Source organism: Hyperolius riggenbachi, chromosome 12 (assembly GCF_040937935.1).
Source record: "Hyperolius riggenbachi isolate aHypRig1 chromosome 12, aHypRig1.pri, whole genome shotgun sequence".
NCBI lineage: Eukaryota > Metazoa > Chordata > Amphibia > Anura > Hyperoliidae > Hyperolius > Hyperolius riggenbachi.
In genome coordinates, this window is record NC_090657.1 from 173,510,547 (window position 1) to 173,535,800 (window position 25,254).

At 48.5% G+C, this 25,254-nt stretch overlaps 1 protein-coding gene across 3 annotated transcripts in view; it reads right to left on the bottom strand.

Moving 5' to 3' along the window:
• Positions 1 to 25,254, bottom strand: part of LKAAEAR1 (LKAAEAR motif containing 1) — a 537,492-nt gene that overhangs the window by 12,403 nt on the left and 499,835 nt on the right. For all 3 annotated transcript variants that reach the window (XM_068261881.1, XM_068261879.1, XM_068261880.1), the window contains one exon: positions 20,822 to 21,148. In XM_068261881.1, the coding sequence (XP_068117982.1) occupies positions 20,822 to 21,148 (327 nt within the window). The remainder of the gene's footprint in view (positions 1 to 20,821; positions 21,149 to 25,254) is intronic.

Genomic DNA, 25,254 nt, shown 5'->3' on the forward strand with positions numbered 1-25,254 from the left:
GAAAATGTGGTAAATGCTCAATATGTCCCTTGGAAAAAAATAAAGCCTTTTTTGATTCTGGGAATAGAAAACAGTTCAGAATCAGTGGCGCAAATGATTGTAATACTACGCATACTGTATACCAGTTAACATGCCCAGCGGTTCTTGTTGTCCATTCGCTGAGGGACAGGGCATGGGCATGTTTCACTCTACACCAATTCGGTTTTAAATCATTGATTGTGCCTATGTCTTTCCTTATGGCTAATAGGCAATTATGATGTATCAAGATTTATATCAATCTGAGTTCATTCCTCACTATAGGTATGGTCATTATAATGGATCATGAGTGCTGAGGCATTTTTGTGGGCCGATTGGCCTTATGGGACTACAGTATCCCCTTAGTGGACATATGTTCATATGTAACAAATGAGGTGAAATATAAGCAATTCGTATGACCTGTTATTTGGAATTTGTTTATGAAACCATATTGGTGACTGAGCAGCCTATACTGGTAGTGTGTGGTGACTGAGCAGCCTATACTGGTAGTGTGTGGTGACTGAGCAGCCTATACTGGTAGTGTGTGGCGACTGAGCAGCCTATACTGGTAGTGTGTGGCGACTGAGCAGCCTATACTGGTAGTGTGTGGTGACTGAGCAGCCTATACTGGTAGTGTGTGGTGACTGAGCAGCCTATACTGGTAGTGTGTGGTGACTGAGCAGCCTATACTGGTAGTGTGTGGTGACTGAGCAGCCTATACTGGTAGTGTGTGGTGACTGAGCAGCCTATACTGGTAGTGTGTGGTGACTGAGCAGCCTATACTGGTAGTGTGTGGTGACTGAGCAGCCTATACTGGTAGTGTGTGGTGACTGAGCAGCCTATACTGGTAGTGTGTGGTGACTGAGCAGCCTATACTGGTAGTGTGTGGTGACTGAGCAGCCTATACTGGTAGTGTGTGGCGACTGAGCAGCCTATACTGGTAGTGTGTGGTGTTTTGACCATTGCCAGTTTTCACCTAGGTTACATGCGACTATATGAATGGTGGCTTATTAGTTTTTGATTAACCCTCTGCTGTCCTGCGCACTTTGGACTGAAGTGGGTAAAGTTGGTTGATGGGACGGGCGGCTCATCACCACTCACTTCCATCATCCGTGCCAAGGAGGAGGCAGCTGCCGCACAATATCCCCCTCAAAAACCGTGTTTCCCTGAAAATAAGTGTCTTATATTAATTTTTGCACCAAAAGATGTGCTAGGGCTTATTTTCATGGGATGTCTTATGTTTCTGTGAACACACAAGTTCCTGTGCTGTGTGTCCTCCTGCCTTTCCCTCTGTGCGCCATCTCTTCCTCTGCTGGATCCACCTCTTGTGCGCCCCTATGTCCCCTTGTACCTTTAGTTTCCTCCTGGTGTCCCCCTCTGTACTAGTGTCCTCCTCTATCCTCTGCTGTCTCCTATATCCTCCTGGTATCCTCCGATGTCCCCCTGCACTCTCCTGTTATCCCCAGATCAATGCCACGATGTCCCCTGTGTCCGCCAATGTCCCCATTCATACTCTTCTTTCTCCCAGCTCCATGCTGCTGTGTCCCCGAACTTCAGCCTATGGGGAAGAAGAATGGCAACTTGTGTCTCTACTGGAGCCGATGGTCCCGCAGGTAGGACCATGGCTCCATTATTGGGCCAATCACTGCTCTCGCTAATTATTGGCATCGAGTGCAGTGATTGGCCCAATGATGGAGCCATGATCCCACCCGCGAGACCATCGGCTCCAGTGATAACACAAGTTAATTTCGAGGAAACACGGTACTTACTCAATGACTGTAGAGTAGTGTTTCTAAATATTATTACAGCATGTGCCCCTTTATAAATGGGGAAACAAAACAGAAGCAGCTGAACAGCAACAGAGTGAAAACAGATCAGATCGACCAGTAATCAAATCTATTTTCACAGATTCGTTTGCCACTTAATTGCCAGTGAGAACCGGGCCTGAGGCACATACTGATAGCCAAATGAATACACAGAAGTAGGCTTGATTAACATTAGTCAAGGTCTCTTTCTCATCTCTATACTAAATTGGTCCAGGATGGGATTTATTAATATTATGTATTTCCTTTCTGCAAACAGTTCATGAGAACTGCTCCTGCTGTGACTATTATCTGAATTGGACGCCAGGCTTATGTTACTGTGCTGACCAAATAAAAAAATTCAGCGAAATCTCCCCGTTCTGTGCACAGTCCTGACATCCAAAGCAAGATGGTGGTTCCCATGCAGACAGGGACCCCATGCAGGAGAAATCAGTGAAAGCCCTGAGAAAGAAGTAGCAGTTTAAACATACTGGGGTAATTATGTAAGTTACTTCAGGAAGCGGAAAATGCCAAATTTATTGAAAATATGCATTATGTAGAGTTTTGCTTCAAAGTCACTCTATCAAGCATTCTTCTCCCTCTAAACTCCAATGGGGGCTTCTGGAAGGGAATCGCTACTTCATCACTATGGCCTGGCCTACCATAGTTCCTGCTGATCTATTTGGCTGCAGTAATGCCTGAATAACACCAGAAACAAGCATGCAATGTCAGAAACAACTGATCTGCTGCATGCTTGTTCACGGTCTGAGGCTAAAAGTATTAGAGGCAGAGGATCAGCAAGGCAGCCAGACAATGTGCATTGTTTAAAATGAAATAAATATGTCAGCCTCCATTTCTCTCTCACTACAGGTGTCCTTTAAGAGCTTAAAACCCGGATTTGAATATTTAACAAATATAACTGTCAGTCTGACACAGCTGCCATTTCTTCAGCTCCCATACAGAGCAATGATGACCTGTTGAACGTTTAACACTATGCTGCTATATATAGGAAGTGTTTATACCGTCACACACAAGTTTTATGACCTCTAATTAGTTTGCAGGAGAGTGGCTGCTGCTGTCTGCACAGATTAAGCCATACTTGTTAAAAAAGAATACAGGGAAGTTCTAGGTAGGACAGGTACTCTACGTGTAAAGCATTTAAAAGAAACAAAAATAGATTTTAGCTGAAAACCTGTACAAAAGCAGCAAATCAAAAGATCCACACGTCTTGTCCGCACAAAGAGACGGAGTCCAGTTGAACTTATTATATCCCGTCTTTTGCCCGCAGCTTCCTTACTCGGCTGCAGAAATGCCTTCTCTGACCTGCTGAAATATATTTGCTGTGCGCTTAACTAAAAGCAGAGAGAGCTCTGGGGAGAGCGCCAGCGATGGGATCATTGTAGGCTGGCTGTGATGAAAGGATCGGGCCTCTCTCCTCTGCCGGCTTGTTGCTGTAAACAAGGAGGAAAGCGGACCATCTTAACCCCTCTGCCTACATTACAGCGTTCTCTATTCCGGGCGGCTACAGACGCAACACTTACTGATGCCGGGGCCAAGAGGACCACAGCTCTCTCTGCTGAAACGCAGCAAAGTGCTAATTTCTAACATACCACATAAAGAGAAACTGTGGTCCATGGTCCTGACATCACACTGTGGGAGCCTTGTTGCATTGTAGGAAATAACAGCTGTTTTCAACTGCCAAAAAAGCAAGCAGCATCTCCAACCACTGACACCACCTGCCAGCAGTAAAAATGTCACCATGTGATAAATGTCAGAACGTAAATCAGGGAGAGGAAAGATTTTACAATGAGCAAACACTGACTAAATCATTAATACATAATTATTGTACAAATTAAGCACTTTTTTTTTCCTTATGGAGTTCCTCTTTAAGTTCTTATAGCCCATTTACAGTAAACGTAAGTTTTTTTTTTCGTTTTTCGTAATTATTCTTTAATATTTATATAGTGCTGACATCTTCCGCAGCGCTGTACAGTATATTGTCTTGTCACTTAAAATGTATCTGAGGTGCCAAAAAAAAAAAATTGGATTCCTCCAGCCCTATAAGCACCGATGCGTCTCTCGCAGTCCTCCCGAGTGCCTCCGTTCAGCCGCAATCAGTCCCGGTAATCTGTCTCGCCAGTCAGCCTCTGCTGCGCATGCGCAGCCCACTGTGCTTAGCTTAGGAGTAAGCCAATGCACAGCGGCAGTCCATCAGTGATTGCTACAAGCCACACCTGCAGCCCATGCACAGCGGCAGTCCATCAGTGATTGCCACAAGCCACACCTGCAGCACATGCACAGCGGCAGTCCGTCAGTGATTGTCACAAGCCACACCTGCAGCACATGCACAGCGGCAGTCTGTCAGTGATTGTCACAAGCCACACCTGCAGCACATGCAGAGCGACAGTCCGTCAGTGATTGCCACAAGCCACACCTGCAAAGTGGCAGTCCATCAGTGATTACCACATGCCACACCTGCAGCACATGCACAGCGTCAGTCCATCAGTGATTACCACAAGCCACAACTGCAGCACATGCAGGGCGGCAGTCCATCAGTGATTACCACATGCCACACCTGCAGCACATGCACAGCGTCAGTCCATCAGTGATTACCACAAGCCACAACTGCAGCACATGCACAGCGGCAGTCCATCAGTGATTACCACAAGCCACAACTGCAGCACATGCACAGCGCCAGTCCATCAGTGATTACCACAAGCCACAACTGCAGCACATGCACAGCAGCAGTCCATCAGTGATTAACACAAGCCACACCTGCAGCACATGCACAGCGGCAGTCCATCAGGGATTACCACAAGCCACACCTGCAGCACATGCACAGCGGCAGTCCATCAGTGATTGTCACAAGCCACACCTGCAGCACATGCAGAGCGACTGCACAATCTGAACAAGGTTTATGGGTGACAGACAACACCTCTGTGTTTAATGTGCACAACATTCTCAGTGGATTCCCTGCAGCTCTGTGGAGAGTGCATATGTAGAGTATAGTACTACTGTGTAACAAAGTAAACCTGAGACAGATGAAAGTTTTATACATACCTGGGGCTTCCTCCAGCCGCCTTCAGGATAATCAGTCCCTCGTTGTCCTCCTCCACCACCTGGATCTTCTGCTATGAGTCCAGGTACTTGAGCCAGTCTGGTGTAGAGCGCATGCACACACTCCGCTGCCAGGAGCATACTACACCTGTGCAGCACTATTGCACCGGTTCCTGGCGGTAGGAGCGGCGAGTGGCTGGACTGCGCTGATTGGCTGAATTACCAGGACTCCTAGCAGAAGATCCAGGTGGTGGAGGACAGCGAGGAACTGATTGGCCTGAAGAGGGCTGGAGGAAGCCCCAGGTATGTATAAAACTTTACTTTTCATCCGTCTCAGGTACCCTTTCATTTGTAGTCACCAAACCAAATTTTAACAACATATCAAATTATTTGATTTCATGAGCAAAGGGAGTGCTGTACATTTGCATAAATCAGCATCAATGCAGAATTATTTCTATCTCATTGACCATCTCTATTAGTGACACAGCTACACATCAGGCTTTATTCTTACAGCATAGATGTTATTTAGTATATATAAGAGATTCCTGTGTACACATCATGTATACAGTCACAATCAGATATGTATATCTGACAAAAATACGGGGACTGCTTTATTGAAGCAGCACAAGTAACTAATTTTGATTGGTTTATTTCATTTTTGTGGACTAAGCACAGCTATTACTGTATATATACTGTATATATACATTATTTTTAATGACTATTATTTGAAAATAGAACATTTTATCATATTTTTTATTTTAATTACAGTTACAAATTCATTAGGAGTCGGAGTAGGTGCATTTTTTCCCGACTCCAGGCACCCAAAATTGCCCGACTCCGACTCCACAACTCCGACTCCACAGCCCTGTTAGTGATTACCACAAGCCACAACTGCAGCACATGCACAGCGGCAGTCCATCAGTGATAACCACAAGCCACAACTGCAGCACATGCACAGCGGCAGTCCATCAGTGATTACCACAAACCACAACTGCAGCACATGCCCAGCGGCAGTCCAACAGTAATTACCACAAGCCACAACTGCAGCACATGCACAGCGGCAGTCCATCAGTGATTACCACAAGCCACACCTGCAGCACATGCACAGCGGCAGTCCATCAGTGATTACCACAAGCCACAACTGCAGCACATGCACAGCGGCAGTCCATCAGTGATAACCACAAGCCACAACTGCAGCACATGCACAGTGGCAGTGCATCAGTGATTACCACAAGCCACAGCTGCAGCACATGCACAGTGGCAGTCCATCAGTGATTACCACAAGCCACAACTGCAGCACATGCACAACGGCAGTCCATCAGTGACTACCACAAGCCACAACTGCAGCACATGCAGGGCGGCAGTCCACCAGTGATTACCACAAGCCACAATTGCAGCACATGCCCAGCGGCAGTCCATCAGTAATTACCACAAGCCACAACTGCAGAACATGCAAAGTGGCAGTCCATCAGTGATTACCACAAGCCACACCTGCACAGCGGCAGTCCATCAGTGATTACCACAAGCCAAAGCTGCAGCACATGCACAGCAGCAGTCCATCACTGATTACCACAAGCCACAACTGCAGCACATGCCCAGCAGCAGTCCATCAGTGATTACCACAAGCCACACCTGCACAGCGGCAGTCCATCAGTGATTACCACAAGCCAAAGCTGCAGCACATGCAAAGTGGCAGTCCGTCAGTGATTACCACAAGCCAAAGCTGCAGCACATGCACAGCAGCAGCCCATCAATGATTACCACAAGCCACAACTGCAGCACATGCCCAGCAGCAGTCCTTCAGTGATTACAAGCCACACCTGCAGCACATGCAAAGTGGCAGTCCATCAGTGATTACCACAAGCCACACCTGCACAGCGGCAGTCCATCAGTGATTACCACAAGCCACAACTGCAGCACATGCAGGGCGGCAGTCCACCAGTGATTACCACAAGTCACAATTGCAGCACATGCCCAGCAGCAGTCCATCAGTAATTACCATAAGTCACAACTGCAGCACATGCACAGCCGCAGTCCATCAGTGATTACCACAAGCCACAACTGCAGCACATGCACAGTGGCAGTCCGTCAGTGATTACCACAAGTGCAGCACATGCACAGCGGCAGCCATCAGTGATTACCACAAGCCACAACTGCAGCACATGCACAGTGGCAGTCCGTCAGCGATTACCACAAGTGCAGCACATGCACAGCGGCAGTCCATCAGTGATTACCACAAGCCACAACTGCAGCACATGCACAGCGGCAGTCTGTCAGTGATTACCACAACGCACAACTGTAGCACATGCAGGGCGGCAGTCCACCAGTGATTGCCACAAGCCACAACTGCAGCACATGCAAAGTGGCAGTCCATCAGCGATTACAAGCCAAAGCTGCAGCACATGCACAGCGGCAGTCCATCAGTGATTACCACAAGCCACAACTGCAGCACATGCACAGCAGCAGTCCATCAGTGATTACCACAAGCCACAACTGCAGCACATGCAAAGTGGCAGTCCATCAGTGATTACAAGCCAAAGCTGCAGCACATGCACAGCGGCAGTCCATCAGTGATTACCACAAGCCACAACTGCAGCACATGCAGGGCGGCAGTCCACCAGTGATTACCACAAGCCACAATTGCAGCACATGCCCAGCGGCAGCCCATCAGTGATTACCACAAGCCACAACTGCAGCACATGCACAGCAGCAGTCCATCAGTGATTACCACAAGCCACAACTGCAGCACATGCAGGGCGGCAGTCCACCAGTGATTACCACAAGCCACAATTGCAGCACATGCCCAGCGGCAGCCCATCAGTGATTACCACAAGTCACAACTGCAGCCCATGCACAGCGGCAGTCCATCAGTGATTACCACAAGCCACAACTGCAGCACATGCACAGCGGCAGTCCATCAGTGATTACCACAAGCCACAACTGCAGCACATGCACAGCAGCAGTCCATCAGTGATTACCACAAGCCACAACTGCAGCACATGCAAAGTGGCAGTCCATCAGTGATTACAAGCCAAAGCTGCAGCACATGCACAGCGGCAGTCCATCAGTGATTACCACAAGCCACAACTGCAGCACATGCAGGGCGGCAGTCCACCAGTGATTACCACAAGCCACAATTGCAGCACATGCCCAGCGGCAGCCCATCAGTGATTGCCACAAGCCACAACTGCAGCACATGCACAGCAGCAGTCCATCAGTGATTACCACAAGCCACAACTGCAGCACATGCAGGGCGGCAGTCCACCAGTGATTACCACAAGCCACAATTGCAGCACATGCCCAGCGGCAGCCCATCAGTGATTACCACAAGCCACAACTGCAGCCCATGCACAGCGGCAATCCATCAGTGATTACCACAAGCCACAACTGCAGCACATGCACAGCGGCAGTCCATCAGTGATTACCACAAGCCACAACAGCAGCACATGCACAGCAGCAGTCCATCAGTGATTACCACAAGCCACAACTGCAGCACATGCAAAGTGGCAGTCCATCAGTGATTACAAGCCAAAGCTGCAGCACATGCACAGCAGCAGTCCATCAGTGATTACCACAAGCCACAACTGCAGCACATGCAGGGCGGCAGTCCACCAGTGATTACCACAAGCCACAATTGCAGCACATGCCCAGCGGCAGCCCATCAGTGATTACCACAAGCCACAACTGCAGCACATGCACAGCAGCAGTCCATCAGTGATTACCACAAGCCACAACTGCAGCACATGCACAGCAGCAGTCCATCAGTGATTACCACAAGCCACAACTGCAGCCCATGCACAGCGGCAGTCCATCAGTGATTACCACAAGCCACAACTGCTGCACATGCAGGGCGGCAGTCCACCAGTGATTACCACAAGCCACAATTGCAGCACATGCCTAGCGGCAGCCCATCAGTGATTACCACAAGCCACAACTGCTGCACATGCAGGGCGGCAGTCCACCAGTGATTACCACAAGCCACAACTGCAGCACATGCACAGCGGCAGTCCATCAGTGATTGCCACAAGCCACAACTGCAGCACATGCACAGCGGCAGTCCATCAGTGATTACCACAAGCCACAACTGCAGCACATGCACAGCAGCAGTCCATCAGTGATTACCACAAGCCACAACTGCAGCCCATGCACAGCGGCAGTCCATCAGTGATTACCACAAGCCACAACTGTAGCACATGCACAGCGGCAGTCCATCAGTGATTACAAGCCAAAGCTGCAGCACATGCACAGCAGCAGTCCATCAGTGATTACCACAAGCCACAACTGCAGCACATGCAGGGCGGCAGTCCACCAGTGATTACCACAAGCCACAATTGCAGCACATGCCCAGCGGCAGCCCATCAGTGATTACCACAAGCCACAACTGCAGCCCATGCACAGCGGCAGTCCATCAGTGATTACCACAAGCCACAACTGCAGCACATGCACAGCGGCAGTCCATCAGTGATTACCACAAGCCACAACTGCAGCACATGCACAGCAGCAGTCCATCAGTGATTACCACAAGCCACAACTGCAGCCCGTGCACAGCGGCAGTCCATCAGTGATTACCACAAGCCACAACTGCAGCACATGCACAGCGGCAGTCCATCAGTGATTACCACAAGCCACAACTGCAGCACATGCACAGCGGCAGTCCATCAGTGATTACCACAAGCCACAACTGCAGCACATGCACAGCGGCAGTCCATCAGTGATTACCACAAGCCACAACTGCAGAACATGCAAAGTGGCAGTGCATCAGTGATTACCACAAGCCACACCTGCACAGCGGCAGTCAATCAGGGATTACCACAAGCCAAAGCTGCAGCACATGCACAGCAGCAGTCCATCACTGATTACCACAAGCCACAACTGCAGCACATGCCCAGCAGCAGTCCATCAGTGATTACCACAAGCCACACCTGCACAGCGGCAGTCCATCAGTGATTACCACAAGCCAAAGCTGCAGCACATGCACAGCAGCAGTTCATCAATGATTACCACAAGCCACAACTGCAGCACATGCCCAGCAGCAGTCCTTCAGTGATTACCACAAGCCACACCTGCAGCACATGCAAAGTGGCAGTCCATCAGTGATTACCACAAGCCACACCTGCAGCACATGCACAGTAGCAGCCCATCAATGATTACCACAAGCCACAACTGCAGCACATGCCCAGCAGCAGTCCATCAGTGATTACCACAAGCCACAACTGCAGAACATGCAAAGTGGCAGTCCATCAGTGATTACCACAAGCCACAACTGCAGCACATGCAAAGTGGCAGTCCATCAGTGATTACAAGCCAAAGCTGCAGCACATGCACAGCGGCAGTCCATCAGTGATTACCACAAGCCACAATTTCAGCACATGCCCAGCGGCAGTCCATCAGTGATTACCACAAGCCACAACTGCAGCACATGCACAGCCCCAGTCCATCAGTGATTACCACAAATTACAACTGCAGCACATGCACAGCGGCAGTCCATCAGTGATTACCACAAATTACAACTGCAGCACATGCACAGCGGCAGTCCATCAGTGATTACCACAAGCCACAACTGCAGCACATGCACAGCGGCAGTCCATCAGTGATTACCACAAGCCCCAACTGCAGCACATGCTTGGGGGAGTCCATCAGTGATTACCACCACAAGCCGCAACTGCAGCACATGCACAACGGCAGTCCATCAGTGACTACCACAAGCCACAACTGCAGCACATGCACAGCCCCAGTCCATCAGTGATTACCACAAGCCACAGCTGCAGCACATGCACAGCGGCAGTCCATCAGTGATCACCACAAGCCACAACTGCAGCACATGCACAGCAGGCAGTCAATCAATGATTACCACAAGCCACAACTGCAGCACATGCACAGCGGCAATGCATCAGTGATTGCCACAAGCCACAACTGCAGCACATGCACAGCGGCAGTGCATCAGTGATTACCACAAGCCACAACTGCAGCACATGCACAGCGGCAGTCCATCAGTGATTACCACAAGCCACACCTGCAGCACATGCACAGCGGTACTCCATCCCAGATTACTTCCTGCAAGCCACAACTGCAGCACATGCACAACGGCAGTCCATCAGTGATTACCACAAGCCACAACTGCAGCACATGCACAGCGGTATTCCATCACAGATTACTTACTACAAGCCACAACTGCAGCACATGCACAGCGGCAATCCATCAGTGATTACCACATGCCACAACTGCAGCACATGCACAGCAGCAGTCCATCAGATTACCACAAGTCAGAACTGCAGAACATGCACAGCGGCAGACCATCAGTGATTACCACAAGCCACACCTGCAGCACATGCACAGCGGCAGTCCATCAGTGAACACCACAAGCCACAGCTGCAGCACATGCACAGCGGCAGTCCATCAGTGATTACCACAAGCCACAACTGCAGCACATGCACAGTGGCAGTGCATCAATGATTACCACAAGCCACAACTGCAGCACATGCACAGTGGCAGTGCATCAATGATTACCACAAGCCAAAGCTGCAGCACATGCACAGCGGCAGTCCATCAGTGATTACCTCAAGCCACAACTGCAGCACATGCAGGGCGTCAGTCCACCAGTGATTACCACAAGCCACACTTGCAGCACATGCCCAGCGGCAGCCCATCAGTGATTACCACAAGCCACAACTGCAGCACATGCACAGCGGTACTCCATCACAGATTACTTACTACAAGCCACAACTGCAGTACATGCACAGCGGCAGTCCATCAGTGATTACCACAAGCCCCAACTGCAGCACATGCTTGGGGGAGTCCATCAGTGATTACCACCACAAGCCGCAACTGCAGCACATGCACAACGGCAGTCCATCAGTGACTACCACAAGCCACAACTGCAGCACATGCACAGCCCCAGTCCATCAGTGATTACCACAAGCCACAGCTGCAGCACATGCACAGCGGCAGTCCATCAGTGATCACCACAAGCCACAACTGCAGCACATGCACAGCAGGCAGTCAATCAATGATTACCACAAGCCACAACTGCAGCACATGCACAGCGGCAATGCATCAGTGATTGCCACAAGCCACAACTGCAGCACATGCACAGCGGCAGTGCATCAGTGATTACCACAAGCCACAACTGCAGCACATGCACAGCGGCAGTCCATCAGTGATTACCACAAGCCACACCTGCAGCACATGCACAGCGGTACTCCATCCCAGATTACTTCCTGCAAGCCACAACTGCAGCACATGCACAACGGCAGTCCATCAGTGATTACCACAAGCCACAACTGCAGCACATGCACAGCGGTATTCCATCACAGATTACTTACTACAAGCCACAACTGCAGCACATGCACAGCGGCAATCCATCAGTGATTACCACATGCCACAACTGCAGCACATGCACAGCAGCAGTCCATCAGATTACCACAAGTCAGAACTGCAGAACATGCACAGCGGCAGACCATCAGTGATTACCACAAGCCACACCTGCAGCACATGCACAGCGGCAGTCCATCAGTGAACACCACAAGCCACAGCTGCAGCACATGCACAGCGGCAGTCCATCAGTGATTACCACAAGCCACAACTGCAGCACATGCACAGTGGCAGTGCATCAATGATTACCACAAGCCACAACTGCAGCACATGCACAGTGGCAGTGCATCAATGATTACCACAAGCCAAAGCTGCAGCACATGCACAGCGGCAGTCCATCAGTGATTACCTCAAGCCACAACTGCAGCACATGCAGGGCGTCAGTCCACCAGTGATTACCACAAGCCACACTTGCAGCACATGCCCAGCGGCAGCCCATCAGTGATTACCACAAGCCACAACTGCAGCACATGCACAGCGGTACTCCATCACAGATTACTTACTACAAGCCACAACTGCAGTACATGCACAGCGGCAGTCCATCAGTGATTACCACAAGCCACAACTGCAGCACATGCACAGTTGCAGTACATCAGTGATTTCCACAAGCCACAACTGCAGCACATGCACCGGGGCAGTCCATCAGTGATTACCACAAGCCACAGCTGCAGCACATGCACAACGGCAGTCCATCAGTGATTACCACAAGCCAGAACTGCAGCACATGCATAGCGGCAGACCATTAGTGATTAAGCCACAACTGCAGCACATGCACAGCGGCAGTCCATCAGTGATTACCACAAGCCACAACTGCAGCCCATGCAAAGCAGCAGTCCATCAGTGACTACCACAACTGCAGCACATGCACAGCGGCAGTCCATCAGTGATTACCACAAGCCACAACTGCAGCACATGCCCAGCGGCAGTACATCAGTGATTACCACAAGCCACAACTGCAGCACATGCTTAGGGCAGTCCATCAGTGACTACCACAACTGCAGCACATGCACAGCGGCAGTCCATCAGTGATTACCACAAACCACAACTGCAGCACATGCCCAGCGGCAGTCCAACAGTAATTACCACAAGCCACAACTGCAGCACATGCAAAGCGGCAGTTCAACAGTAATTACCACAAGCCACAACTGCAGCACATGCCCAGCGGCAGTCCATCAGTGATTACCACAAGCCACAACTGCAGCACATGCCCAGCGGCAGTCCAACAGTAATTACCACAAGCCACAACTGCAGCACATGCATAGCGGCAGACCATCAGTGATTAAGCCACAACTGCAGCACATGCACAGCGGCAGTCCATCAGTGATTACCACAAGCCACAACTGCAGCCCATGCAAAGCGGCAGTCCATCAGTGACTACCACAACTGCAGCACATGCACAGCGGCAGTCCATCAGTGATTACCACAAGCCACAACTGCAGCACATGCTTAGGGCAGTCCATCAGTGACTACCACAACTGCAGCACATGCACAGCGGCAGTCCATCAGTGATTACCACAAGCCACAACTGCAGCACATGCTTAGGGCAGTCCATCAGTAATTACCACAAGCCACAACTGCAGCACATGCAAAGCGGCAGTCCATCAGTGACTACAACTGCAGCACATGCACAGCGGCAGTCCATCAGTGATTACCACAAGCCAAAACTGCAGCACATGTACAGCGGCAGACCATCAGTGATTACCACAAGCCGCAACTGCAGCACATGTACAGCGGCAGACCATCACTGATTAACACAAGCCACAACTGCAGCACATGCACAGCGGCAGACCATCAGTGATTACCACAAGCCACAACTGCAGCACATGCACAGCGGCAGACCATCAGTGATTACCACAAGCCACACCTGCAGCACATGCACAGCGGCAGACCATCAGTGATTACCACAAGCCACAACTGCAGCACATGTACAGCGGCAGACCATCAGTGATTACCACAAGCCACACCTGCAGCACATGCACAGTCCTTCATGATCCACCACTAGATCACAATCTACGCAATGGGCACCCCTGATCTAGCGTGTGCGCCTTTTATGAGAGTTGAGGTGAAAAATAAGTAAGGTGAGATAATTCTTTTTTCAAATTTAGCGAATTAACCTCTATATTGCAAAAAGAAAGCCCACAATTTTTGCAATATACATTTAAATGCATCATTTATTTTTAGTATTCCGCTTTATCAGATGCAACTATAAAAATTTAATCAGTACAAGGACTTGAAATGTGTATTAAAATAAAATCCCTCCCTCTGGCTATACAATCTGTGCAAGCTGCTGTTCAGCATGGTACTATGCCGCTATCCTGCAATGCGTCGTCCTGCTGTGGTGACAGGGCCACTTGACTAGAATTGGCCACTTGCCAGAATTATCCACTCCTCTCATCGCTCCACCACTGCCGCTTCCCTTTGTGAATCCCTCCACTGGCTTCCTATCCTGTTCAGAATCAGATTCAAGATACTGTGTCTGGCCTACAAATCTGTCCACAAAACCTGTCCAACCTACATTTCCAATCTTACCCAGAGGTACACACCTAGCCGCTCACTTCGCTCCTCCAACGAACCTTGCCTGACTGCCCTCCACATCACCCAACCCCATGCATGCCTCTAGGACTTCTCAAGATCTGCTCCAACAATATGGAACTCCCTACCTCCCCCATTAGGGCAGCCCCCCCTTCAACATCTTCAAGAAGGCCCTCAAAACTAACCTTTTTACTCTGGCCTACTCCCCCCCCCCTTCCCCCCTCATGCTCTAAACCCGCAGTTAAATTCTGGTCCCCTACCTTTTGTGTCCCCACCCCTCCCTCTAGATTGTAAGCCTTCGGCAGGGTCCTCCTCCTTATGTCTCCTACCTGATCACGCACCTCCATTATAGTACACCCATCCTATGTATCTGAGGGAACTGGACTTGCCTCATCTCCATGCTCCCATCCAGTGACTGACTAAGCATTATCTTGTACTCATACTAGGCTGCGTGATCTGGTTTGCGTGTATTCCTGTATTGTCATATTGCTGTATGTCACCCCTAAATATTTTCTGTAACCTTAATGTACAGCGCTGCGTAATATGTTGGCACTTTATAAATACAATAATTAAATAAAATAATAAATCGTGACCCAGGACTAAGAGGCACTACTGTATTCATAAAGCAAAGAATGTTACAGTCGGCTCAGAAACATGCCACTCTGCCCCTGACTTCTGAGTGGTTCCCCAGCCGGAGCTCTGTCCTTGTGCCCTCATTTCAGAATCCATACTGATCACAGGGCAGTGGTGACTGGCCACAGCTTCCTCTGTTTGCAGCACAGATCAGGTGCCTTGAGGAAGCCTGCTTCTTCCTGCCTGTAGGTTTGAGCTCCCCCTGCTGTCTGTGAGTAGCCTTACACCTACTTTTGTCCCAATATACTGTAGTCTCCATATACACCATGACCAGCGCCCCCTACTGCTCTCATTACAAGTACCCATGGCTACCCTTGAACTGGGGGGGAAATAAATGACAGAAGCTCATGGCAGGCTAGATTACCTTTGCAGAAGTGTCCTGGCACTGTTTGTCCTCAGGGGGCCACAATTTCCGATCCCTGGTGGTCTTCATATTTGATGGAATCCTCCAGTTGAAAATAAAAACCAGGAAGCTCCCCCTAGTGATGGGGCGTGAATCAGATGTGTGCAGGAGGAGGTTCCAAACCACGCAAGCACAGAGAAAGCAAGCGATGTTCATGAGCGTTCTCTATCACTGTGCAGACGCAGCTTAAAACTCGTGCGTACTACAGGACAGCTCTGTGGCCCTCGGAGGGACCTATGGGTGGCGCGGGACCAGGAATGGGGGACCCCCCGAGGACACTAAGCAGCAGCACACTTCCACAAAGTCAATCTAGTCCACTATCAACTTCAATTGATAGATTTTAGCCTGGTACACACCATGCAATTTCCCATCAGATCAACAGGTCAAATCGATAATTTCAGACAGGTCCGATCAGCTCATTGCGATAACGCAATCTATTTTATGCAGTAGTGATCGTAAAATTGTTCGCGTAATCGATCTGGAGCTGATCGGATCTGTTGGAAATTATTGATTACTCCCGATCTCATGGGAAATTGCATGGTGTGTACCAGACTTTAAAGCCCCTTGGAGTCATTCTGTGCTGGAGCCGTCCTTAACACGACCCTCCGGCGAGCATCAACGTCCCCCGCAAAGATGGCCGACCACCTCCTCATCACCTTCCCGTGCACGGCAGTGTTCTGTGCATGCGTAGTATGGGAAAATGGATACTGCGCATGCTCAGTGCCACGCATGCCCAGTAGCCTCTGACTGTCCAGCTTTCAGGTGGTCACCGCTGCTGGCTGGAGGGTCTCAGAAGGACGGGGCGGGCACAGAATGACTACAGGGTGTTGCAAGAAGCCAGTAAGTAAACTGTTGTTTTTTATACTTAAAGAGAAACTGTCGCGAAAATTAAGAAGTACATTTCTTCCAGAGTAAAATGAGCCATAAATGACTTTTCTCCTATGTTGCTGTCACTTACAGTAGGTAGTAGAAATCTGACATTACTGACAGGTTTTGGGCTAGTCCATCTTTCCATGGGGGATTCTCAGCATGGTCTTTATTATTTATAAAGACACTCCCTGAAAAAGATTTCTACAATGATGATGGCCAGCCTCCCTGCTCACTGTACACTTTTTTGGCAGTTGGACGGAGTAACTGCCATTCACAAAGTGCTTTTAAAAATAAAGACAACCGGAAGAAACGTACTTCTTATTTGTGTATGTTAACATGTATTTTAAATGTTACGATTTTTGCGACAGAGGTCCTTTAAGTAACCCTTTAAAGAAAACCTGAACTGAAATTAAAAGCCAAAATAACCATACACAGGTCATACTTACCTCCTGTGTAGTCTACTTATCAATCTCTTTTTCCTCTCCTGCGTCCTGTTCGTCCACTGTGATCAATTAAATTCTCTGTCCTCCATTTTGAAAATGGCCATTACTCCATAACAGCTTTCTGGTCAGCACACAGTTAAACTGTAACATCGCCACTTGAGCCATAGGGAACCATGGACACTTCAGCTCTTCTCTCAGCTATAAATGACAGCAACTGATATATTTCAGTTCTGACAAAATGTTGTCAGAACTGGAAGGGATCATTGTCAGAAGAAAATGGTGAGCTTATGAGAGGAACTGATGGCGCGGTAACTATGTAATGTTCATTTGAAGTCACCTCGTGTTTATTTTAAATAATTTTACTCAGTACAGGTTCTCTTTAAGGGCTATACACACCATGCAATTTTAGTTTAGATTCTATGGGGTTGATTCACTAAGCTACAGCAGCGCAGCTTAATGAGAGCCCTAGCATGCGCAGCCATAGCGTACGCAGTTAAATTACGCTGGGCTCAGATAGTTTAAAGAGCGCTTTGTTACACTTAACGAGCGCTCCACTGAACCCGCTGGCAATCAGTAGGCAGACAAAACCGCAGTTCTTGTCATCCGGGGTCAGCACCCAACAGCAAAGCAACTCCAGTCCCAGCCAGCATCCCTGAGGGTAGGGAACTCAGACCAACACTGCGCACAGCTTGGGTTTACTGACTGATGGGGAATTCAACTTCAGGAATCAAATTTCAGCTTAGTTACTTAGCCTTATGCTGGGAATACACCATGAGATTTTTGGCAGATAGACGGTTCGATACATAATTTCCGAGAGGTCCGATCTGATTTTCGATTGTTTTGATCGTTTTTCTGATCGATTTCTCATAGAAGTGAATGGAAAACGACTGGAAACATGATTATAAAAACAATCAAAAAAATCGATCGGATGGTAAATCTGCTAAAAAATCGAATTGTGTATTCCCAGCATTAGTTTACACCTTTATCACATCACGGCGGGAGTACTGCAATGTTTTCTATACAGGCCTTCCAAACAAAGACCTACACTGCCTGCAGCCAGTACAGGCAGCAAGACGGTTAACAAGCCAACCCCGGCATTGCCACATAGCACCAATACTTCACTCACTCCACTGGCTACCCATAGAATGGAGAATCCTTTTCAAAATTGACATGCTAATATTCAAATCCCTACATGACCTAGGCCCTGGATACCTGAAGGATTTGTAGCAACTGCGTCACACTTCCCACAACCTCATATCAAAAGGATCCAATAACTTGGCCACCCCCAGAGTCCAACTAATAACCTTTGGAGCCAGAGCTGTCTGTCATGCTTTGGAAAAAGGAAAGATCCGCTCGACCGGAACAATAAAAGTCCAATCTTTATTTGTAGATGGACATAGCAAAGATAGCTTACGCGTATCGGAGCTTAGTCATAGCTTTCTGTCATGCTACTCCTACCCTGTGGAATGCCTTGCCAAACTTAATCAAGACAGCTCCAACCCTGGATACGTTTAAAGGGAACCTGAAGTGATAAGTACATGGAAGCTGCCATATTTGTTTACTTTTAAACAATACCAGTTGCCTGGCAGCTCTGCTGATCTATTTGGCTGCAGTAGTGTCCTGAATAACAACAGAAACAAGCATGCAGCTAATTTTGTCAGATCTGACAATAATGTCAGAAACACCTGATCTGCTGCATGCTTGTTCAGGGTCTATGGCTAAGTGTACTAGAGGCAGAGGATCAGCAGGACTGCCAGGCAACTGGTATTGCTTAAAAGGAAATAAAAAGGGCAGCCTCCATAGCCCTCAGGTCAGGTTCACTTTAAATGAAAACTGACCTGTTTAGTCTGGCATTGATGATCACATAACTTTCCCCCTGTTACACGTCACTATGTACTGATCTGAGTCAAGCTTATGTGGTTTGGGTGCTACAGGAGAAAAGCGCTTTACAAATGTTTCCTTGCTGTCGTTGTATAATGTTTCTTTTTCATCTTTTTCTCGATCAGAACAAGTAGAATCTGAAGTAAAAATTGCATGGTGTGTACCCAGCTTTACATATAGTTTTGTCACCAGTAAGCTATGCGTACGTCTGAAATCGCTTTGTGATGTGCTGCCTGTTCTGGATGGAAATACACAATGCAGCCCTGATTTATGGACACGGCCATGTGTGCAGAGGCAGAATGATTTATGACTTGTTTTATTTCCGGCGGTGGAATAAATATCTCCCCAAGTAAAGCGCTCTCTTCTCCTGACTGCTCTCTAGTCTCCAGCCCTCATCCTTATACTCCGCTGCCTCATTCCTCTAAATTACCAGAGTGTCACGTCTAGAAGAGGCCAACTCCTTCTGTCACTTGTCGGTCTTTTACCCTCTCTCATCTGTTTCCCAACCAGAACAGCCAACCAAGAAGCAGCCAGTACCCTCAGAGCGGGAACACAAGGTGACATTACTCCGTTCTCTATCTTTGTTCCTGTCACTGCGGAACACTCTGTGCTACTTCAAACCTTCAATCAGCAAATGGACTGCCGACTTCTTGCGGCTCGACGTGTTCTTGAACTACACAGGAATTGAAATGAAGACTAATCGGTGTGAACCACAGTTTCCTAGTTAAGGTGCCCACTAACCTCTTCAGGACCCCAGGTTTACACCCCCTAGTGACCAGGCCATTTTTCACAATTCCGTGCTGTGCAGCTTTAACAGTTCACGGCACAGCCATACAACTTAGCACACAAATGAATTTTTCTGGTCACTAGGAGGCCTTTCTTTTGGTGGTCTCTGATCGCTCCTGCGATCGTTAGTATTTTTTTTAAAGGAGTCATCAGGGAAATATAAAGAAATGAGCTTTACTCACCTAGGGATTTCTCCAGCCCCTTGCAGCCGACTGTCCCGCGCTGTCACCTCCGCTCCCCGCCGCTGTCCCGCTCTCGCCGCTCGGTATTCAGGCTGACCGCAGGGTCGGCCTTACTGTGACTGCACGAAGCGCCGCTGTCAATCATGGTCATGTGGGCCATGGCGAACTGCGCAGGCGCAGTAGTCCTACACGATACATACATAGACATAGGACTGTGGTAGGGACTTGATTGTGAGCCCCTCTGAGGGACAGTGACGAGACAATATACTCTGTACATCGCTGCATATTATGCTGGTGCTATATAAATATAAAATAATAAATAAAATCCACGTGGACCTGGAGGGGGAATAGTAATTAACGCTGCCGGGACTTGTGCAGGAGCAGGGTGAGCCATATACCGGCTGTATCATGCGCCCAAGTTTCCCAGCGGTATATTACAATTTGAATTGTAATTCGGAATTACAATTTGCTCCCACTGCTGGGGGGGGGGGGGGGGGTTCATGGGGAATATAGGGGGTCCTATACGGTGGAGGGGGCTACATGTGCCTACCTAAAGGGGGTTTTGGAGAGGTGAAGGCTTGTTGCTGGTCTCCACAAGTTCTGCTGTGGACGCCCATTTTGCCATGTAGACTGGGCCCCTCAAGGCTACAGGCCCCATAGCCGCTGCTATGGTAATCCCTATGCTACGCCACAGCACACAGAGTACTGTGGCCGTAGTTTTGGGCTCGCTGTAAGTTTTGGAATTTGGCTGCAGGTTGAGATGGGCAGACATTTTCTGTAATGAGAAAAGGCAGACAGGCGTGTGCAGCGCCTCCTACTGGTGACAATTCATATGCTGTGCCTTACCCTCATGCACTGGAAGCGGAATCTCATCAGACGGATCCGGTTTCGGGCCTCAGCGGCCTTCAGCTGCCCGACCACCTTGGCTTGCTTCTCTTGCTCGGGGTCCGCAGCCTGTTGCAGGGTCTGGCCGACGGATTTCAGGACGTGTTCCCTGAGTCGGGTCTGGGTGGCGGCTATGGAGGCGGCTACTGATTTGCTGGGCGGCTCATAGGCCAAGTGGCGGGCTCGCTGCATGGCGTCCATCTTCCCCGGACCCTTCTTAAATGCTTTGCTTTTTGCCGTGATTTTTTCTGCCATCTGGAATCTTTTCAGAATCTCTTCAGCGTATTTCTGCAATCGCATAAAAAAATATATATATTTAGTTTTTCTGACAAAACACAGTAGGTAAGTAAAAGCGGCGCACAGAATAGTCATCAGGTGCCTCCATGTATAGTCTCCCCAGGTAAATTCAAAACATACACATGCAATTTTGATTGGCCAATCACTGGCCAATTTTAGCACCTCCATGTAGTATGAGGGGCAACAGATATTGAATACTATGGACAGATTGTGTAGGCAAACCCTCATACTACCTGGAGGTGGTAAAATTGGTCAGTGATTGACAAATCAAAACTGAAGGTGTGAACCAGGCTTTAGTTTCATAACATCTTTAAGTATCCCCCTCAAACATCTTGTGCGTTCAAACAGTTGCAAGAGGAGGATGCCCTACCATATCAGAGGGTGGCAGTGGTGGGTGCAGGGCAATAACGATAGCCTAACAGCCGTTTCGCATGGCGGTGCTTCTTCCGAGGCTGATCCACCTGATCAGCCTCGGAAGAAGCACCGCCGTGCGAAACGGCTGTTAGGCTATCGCTATTGCCCTGCACCCACCACTGCCACCCTCTGATATGGTAGGACATCCTCCTCTTGCAACTGTTTGAATGCACAAGATGTTTGCACATGACAATTTTTCTACAGATGATGATGTTTTGTACCAACCTTTTGAATTTCACAATCTTTGATACAAATGGTGATTTTATTCATAATTGAAAACACCATTAAAACAGTATATACTGCAGTGCCTGATTTAACTGTTTTCCTTTTTTGATGCTGATCCCATGTGTATGTTTCGCAATTTTGGTCATGAGCACGCAGTGTCTATAGTATCATCAAGGTGGCTTTTAGTATCCGTCCATCCTCACTCCCAGCGACACGGCTACAGATCCCGTAGTGCCGGCAACCCTTTACTCCTAGACTTTTTAAGTATCCCCCCCCAAAAAAAAACACAAAACTAAATCTGATAGTCAGTGGCACTACTATGATGTGCTTTAGGCTGGCACTGAGGGCTGTAGGGTAGAAAAGTGCAAAGGTGGCCATACATTTCTCATCTTGGCGGCAGGTCATTCATGCAATTCAATAATTATTGAATCAAATAAAAAACGCTGCCAGAAAGAGCACGCCCGCCAGTGTTAACGGCGAGTGATATCGAGAAAAGCGGCAAACGCAGCAAAACACCCACCGCTGTTCCCCTACTGTGGCACATGCACCCACGTATACACTGGCCGGGGTGCATGTACATTAGGGGGTAGAGAGGGGATGATGGCGGAGGCAGCGTCACAAGGCCAATTCCCGGGAAATTTCATGCTGAAATCATTTGGGAATCGGTCTGCGTGTGTATGGGCAGCCAACAGATCTCTCTCCGATCAGATTGAGATCTGTCTCTTGGTCGATCACCTTTAAACTATCAACTCAGAGCAATGGAGGTGGATTTTAATGATTTTCCATATAATAAAAGAAGTGGAAATCAGTGCATGTGTAAGAAAGAAGAAAAAAGATTTGCAAATTAGCCTTAAAGGAAACATCAATCAAAATGTGTCTCCCCATGTTATACTTACCCGGAGCTTCCTCCAGCCCCTTGCAGCCAACATGTCCCACACAGCATCTCTGCTCGCTACCCTGGCCTGTGGTCCCCGCCGGTGCAGAGGCCGACTTCTTCTACTGCACTTGCACGAGTACACTGTGGACAACGTGGACTTGATTGACAGCGGAGCTCTCACAGTTGCAGTAGAGGACGACCTTGCAATGTCAGGCTCTGCACCGGTGGGGACCCCGCTCCGGCAGCTGCGGGCGGAGATGCTACATGGCACATGTCGGCTGCAAGGGGCTGGAGGAAGCCCCGGTTAAGTATATCATGGGTAGACACATTTTGATTGATGTTTCCTTTAAACAGAAACAGTGACCAAGAATTGAACTTCATCCCAATCAGTAGCCGATACCCCCTTTCCCATGAGAAATCTTTACCTTTTCACAAACGTATCATCAGGGGGTGCTGTATGGCAGATATTGTGGTGAAACCCCTCCCACAGGAAACTGTGAGGACCATGGTCCTGGCAGTTTCCTGTCTGTGAACCTCATTGCGTTGTGGGAAATTGCAGTTTACAGCTGTTTCCAACTGCCAAAAAAGCAAGCAGCAGCTACTTCCACTGACATCACCTGCCAGCAGTAAAAATGTCACCATGTGATAAATGTCAGAATGTAAATCAGGGAGAGGAAAGATTTTACAATAGGCAAACACCGACTAAATCATTTATACATAATTATTGTTAAAATGAAGCACTTTTTTTATTACATTATTTTCACTGGAGAAACCCAGAATTTCTACTTTGCTCTAATAGATTATTTACAGCATATTATATACAACCAGCATTTTTTTTTACTAGAACTGCATTCAAAGGGTTAACACAGGCTTTAGAAGCTTCCCTTCCAGCAGAGCTGGCCACTTCCGAACTTTACATAATGTTATCTTGTGTTTAATTGTATCAAGTCAGAAATGTAAACAAAGCCTTCTCTCACACTGCTGGGACCCCTGAACAAAGCCAGACAAGCATAAATGCTTTCTGATTAAGTTAGAGGATGAATAAAGCAGTTATAAATAAAATGCAAAGTCAGCACTCAGAGTAAAACAAGTGTACTTTAGGAACGTATAATTTCTAAATGAATAATAATACTTATGCACAGAAGCAAATATGCTAACCGTATGTCATATAAAAAGTAAGAAAAAACATGTTTTTATTGAATATTTTTATGGTTAATTTGCATATATTCAGCAGTGATGCACTAGGAGATATCTCAAGCTCACTCCAACCTGAATTATCGCAAATTCTTTCTGTTTTAAGAAAGCAAACTTTTGTTATTGAATATTATGTCAGGGTTTTATACCGCTTTAAGGACAGGGTAGATACTAAAGCAGGGCTCTCCAATTTTATGGGTACGTCTGCTGCCTGCCAGTGTATTAGTGCAGGTGTTGAAAAAATGGGCATCTGGGCGTGTCCTGCACTGTCTCCTGGCAAAAGAACACCACACGCAGAGTACTGGGTTCACAGTGAGTTTTGGAAGTCTTGCTCGGGGTCTGCAGCCTTTTCTGGAGTCTGGCCGTGGATTTCAGAACGTGATCTGGGTATGGAGGCTGCTGGGTATGCAGGGTTTTCAGGCACACCAACACCATCCATATTACTCTGTGATCATCAGTGAAGAGCAACTGCAAAATTGCCAAAGGTGCCTAAACACTAATCGATATTCCCCATCTGATTGACCGTCCCTACAAGCGCCACAACTACTCGTTGGGCTTTGTGTTATTTATTATATATAAAAGATTCCTGTGTACACATCGGATATACGGTCAAAATCAGATATTATATCTAACTTTAACCTTCCTGGCGGATTAATTTTTCTGCCAAATAGGCAGAAATCCTTTTTTTTTTTTTATTTTTTTTGTTTCATGTAAAGCTACCAGAGTGGTAGCTACATGAAACACCACTAGAGGGCGCATGTGTCCCTCTAGTGCGATCGTCGCCGGCATCAATAGCAAACAGGGGAACGCGTATATAACGCGTTCCCCTGTTTGGCTTCTCCTGTCGCCATGGCGATGATTGGAATGACGTCATGGACGTCAGCCGACGTCCTGACGTCAGACGCCTCCAATCCAGCCCATAGTGCTGCCTGGAACTCATTGGTCCGGTCAGCGCAGGACTCTGGCGGGGGGGGCCTCTTCCGCCGCTGGGTGCGGGCGATCACTGAAGAGCGGCGGCGATCAAGCTGTACGCGCGGCTAGCAAAGTGCTAGCTGCGCGTAAAGCACTTTAAATGGGGCAAATCGCCCCACCAGGGGCTGAGACATCTTCCTGCGCGGCATAGCCCGAGCTCAGCTCGGGCTTACCGCCAGGAAGGTTAACCACTTAAGTACCAGTGGTCTCTGCCCCCTTAAGGACCAGAGACCGCTGGTACAAGAAACCGCCAAATACCGACGAATCGCCGCACATACCCACCGCAACTGCCATTTACACCGCACACCGGGAACCTCAGGCCACCCTCTCTGCCGTCTCTATGACAGTAGAGCCCTGTGACCCGGTCAGGAGCCACTTTCATTGGCTCCTGACCGTGTCTATCAATGTAAGCCAA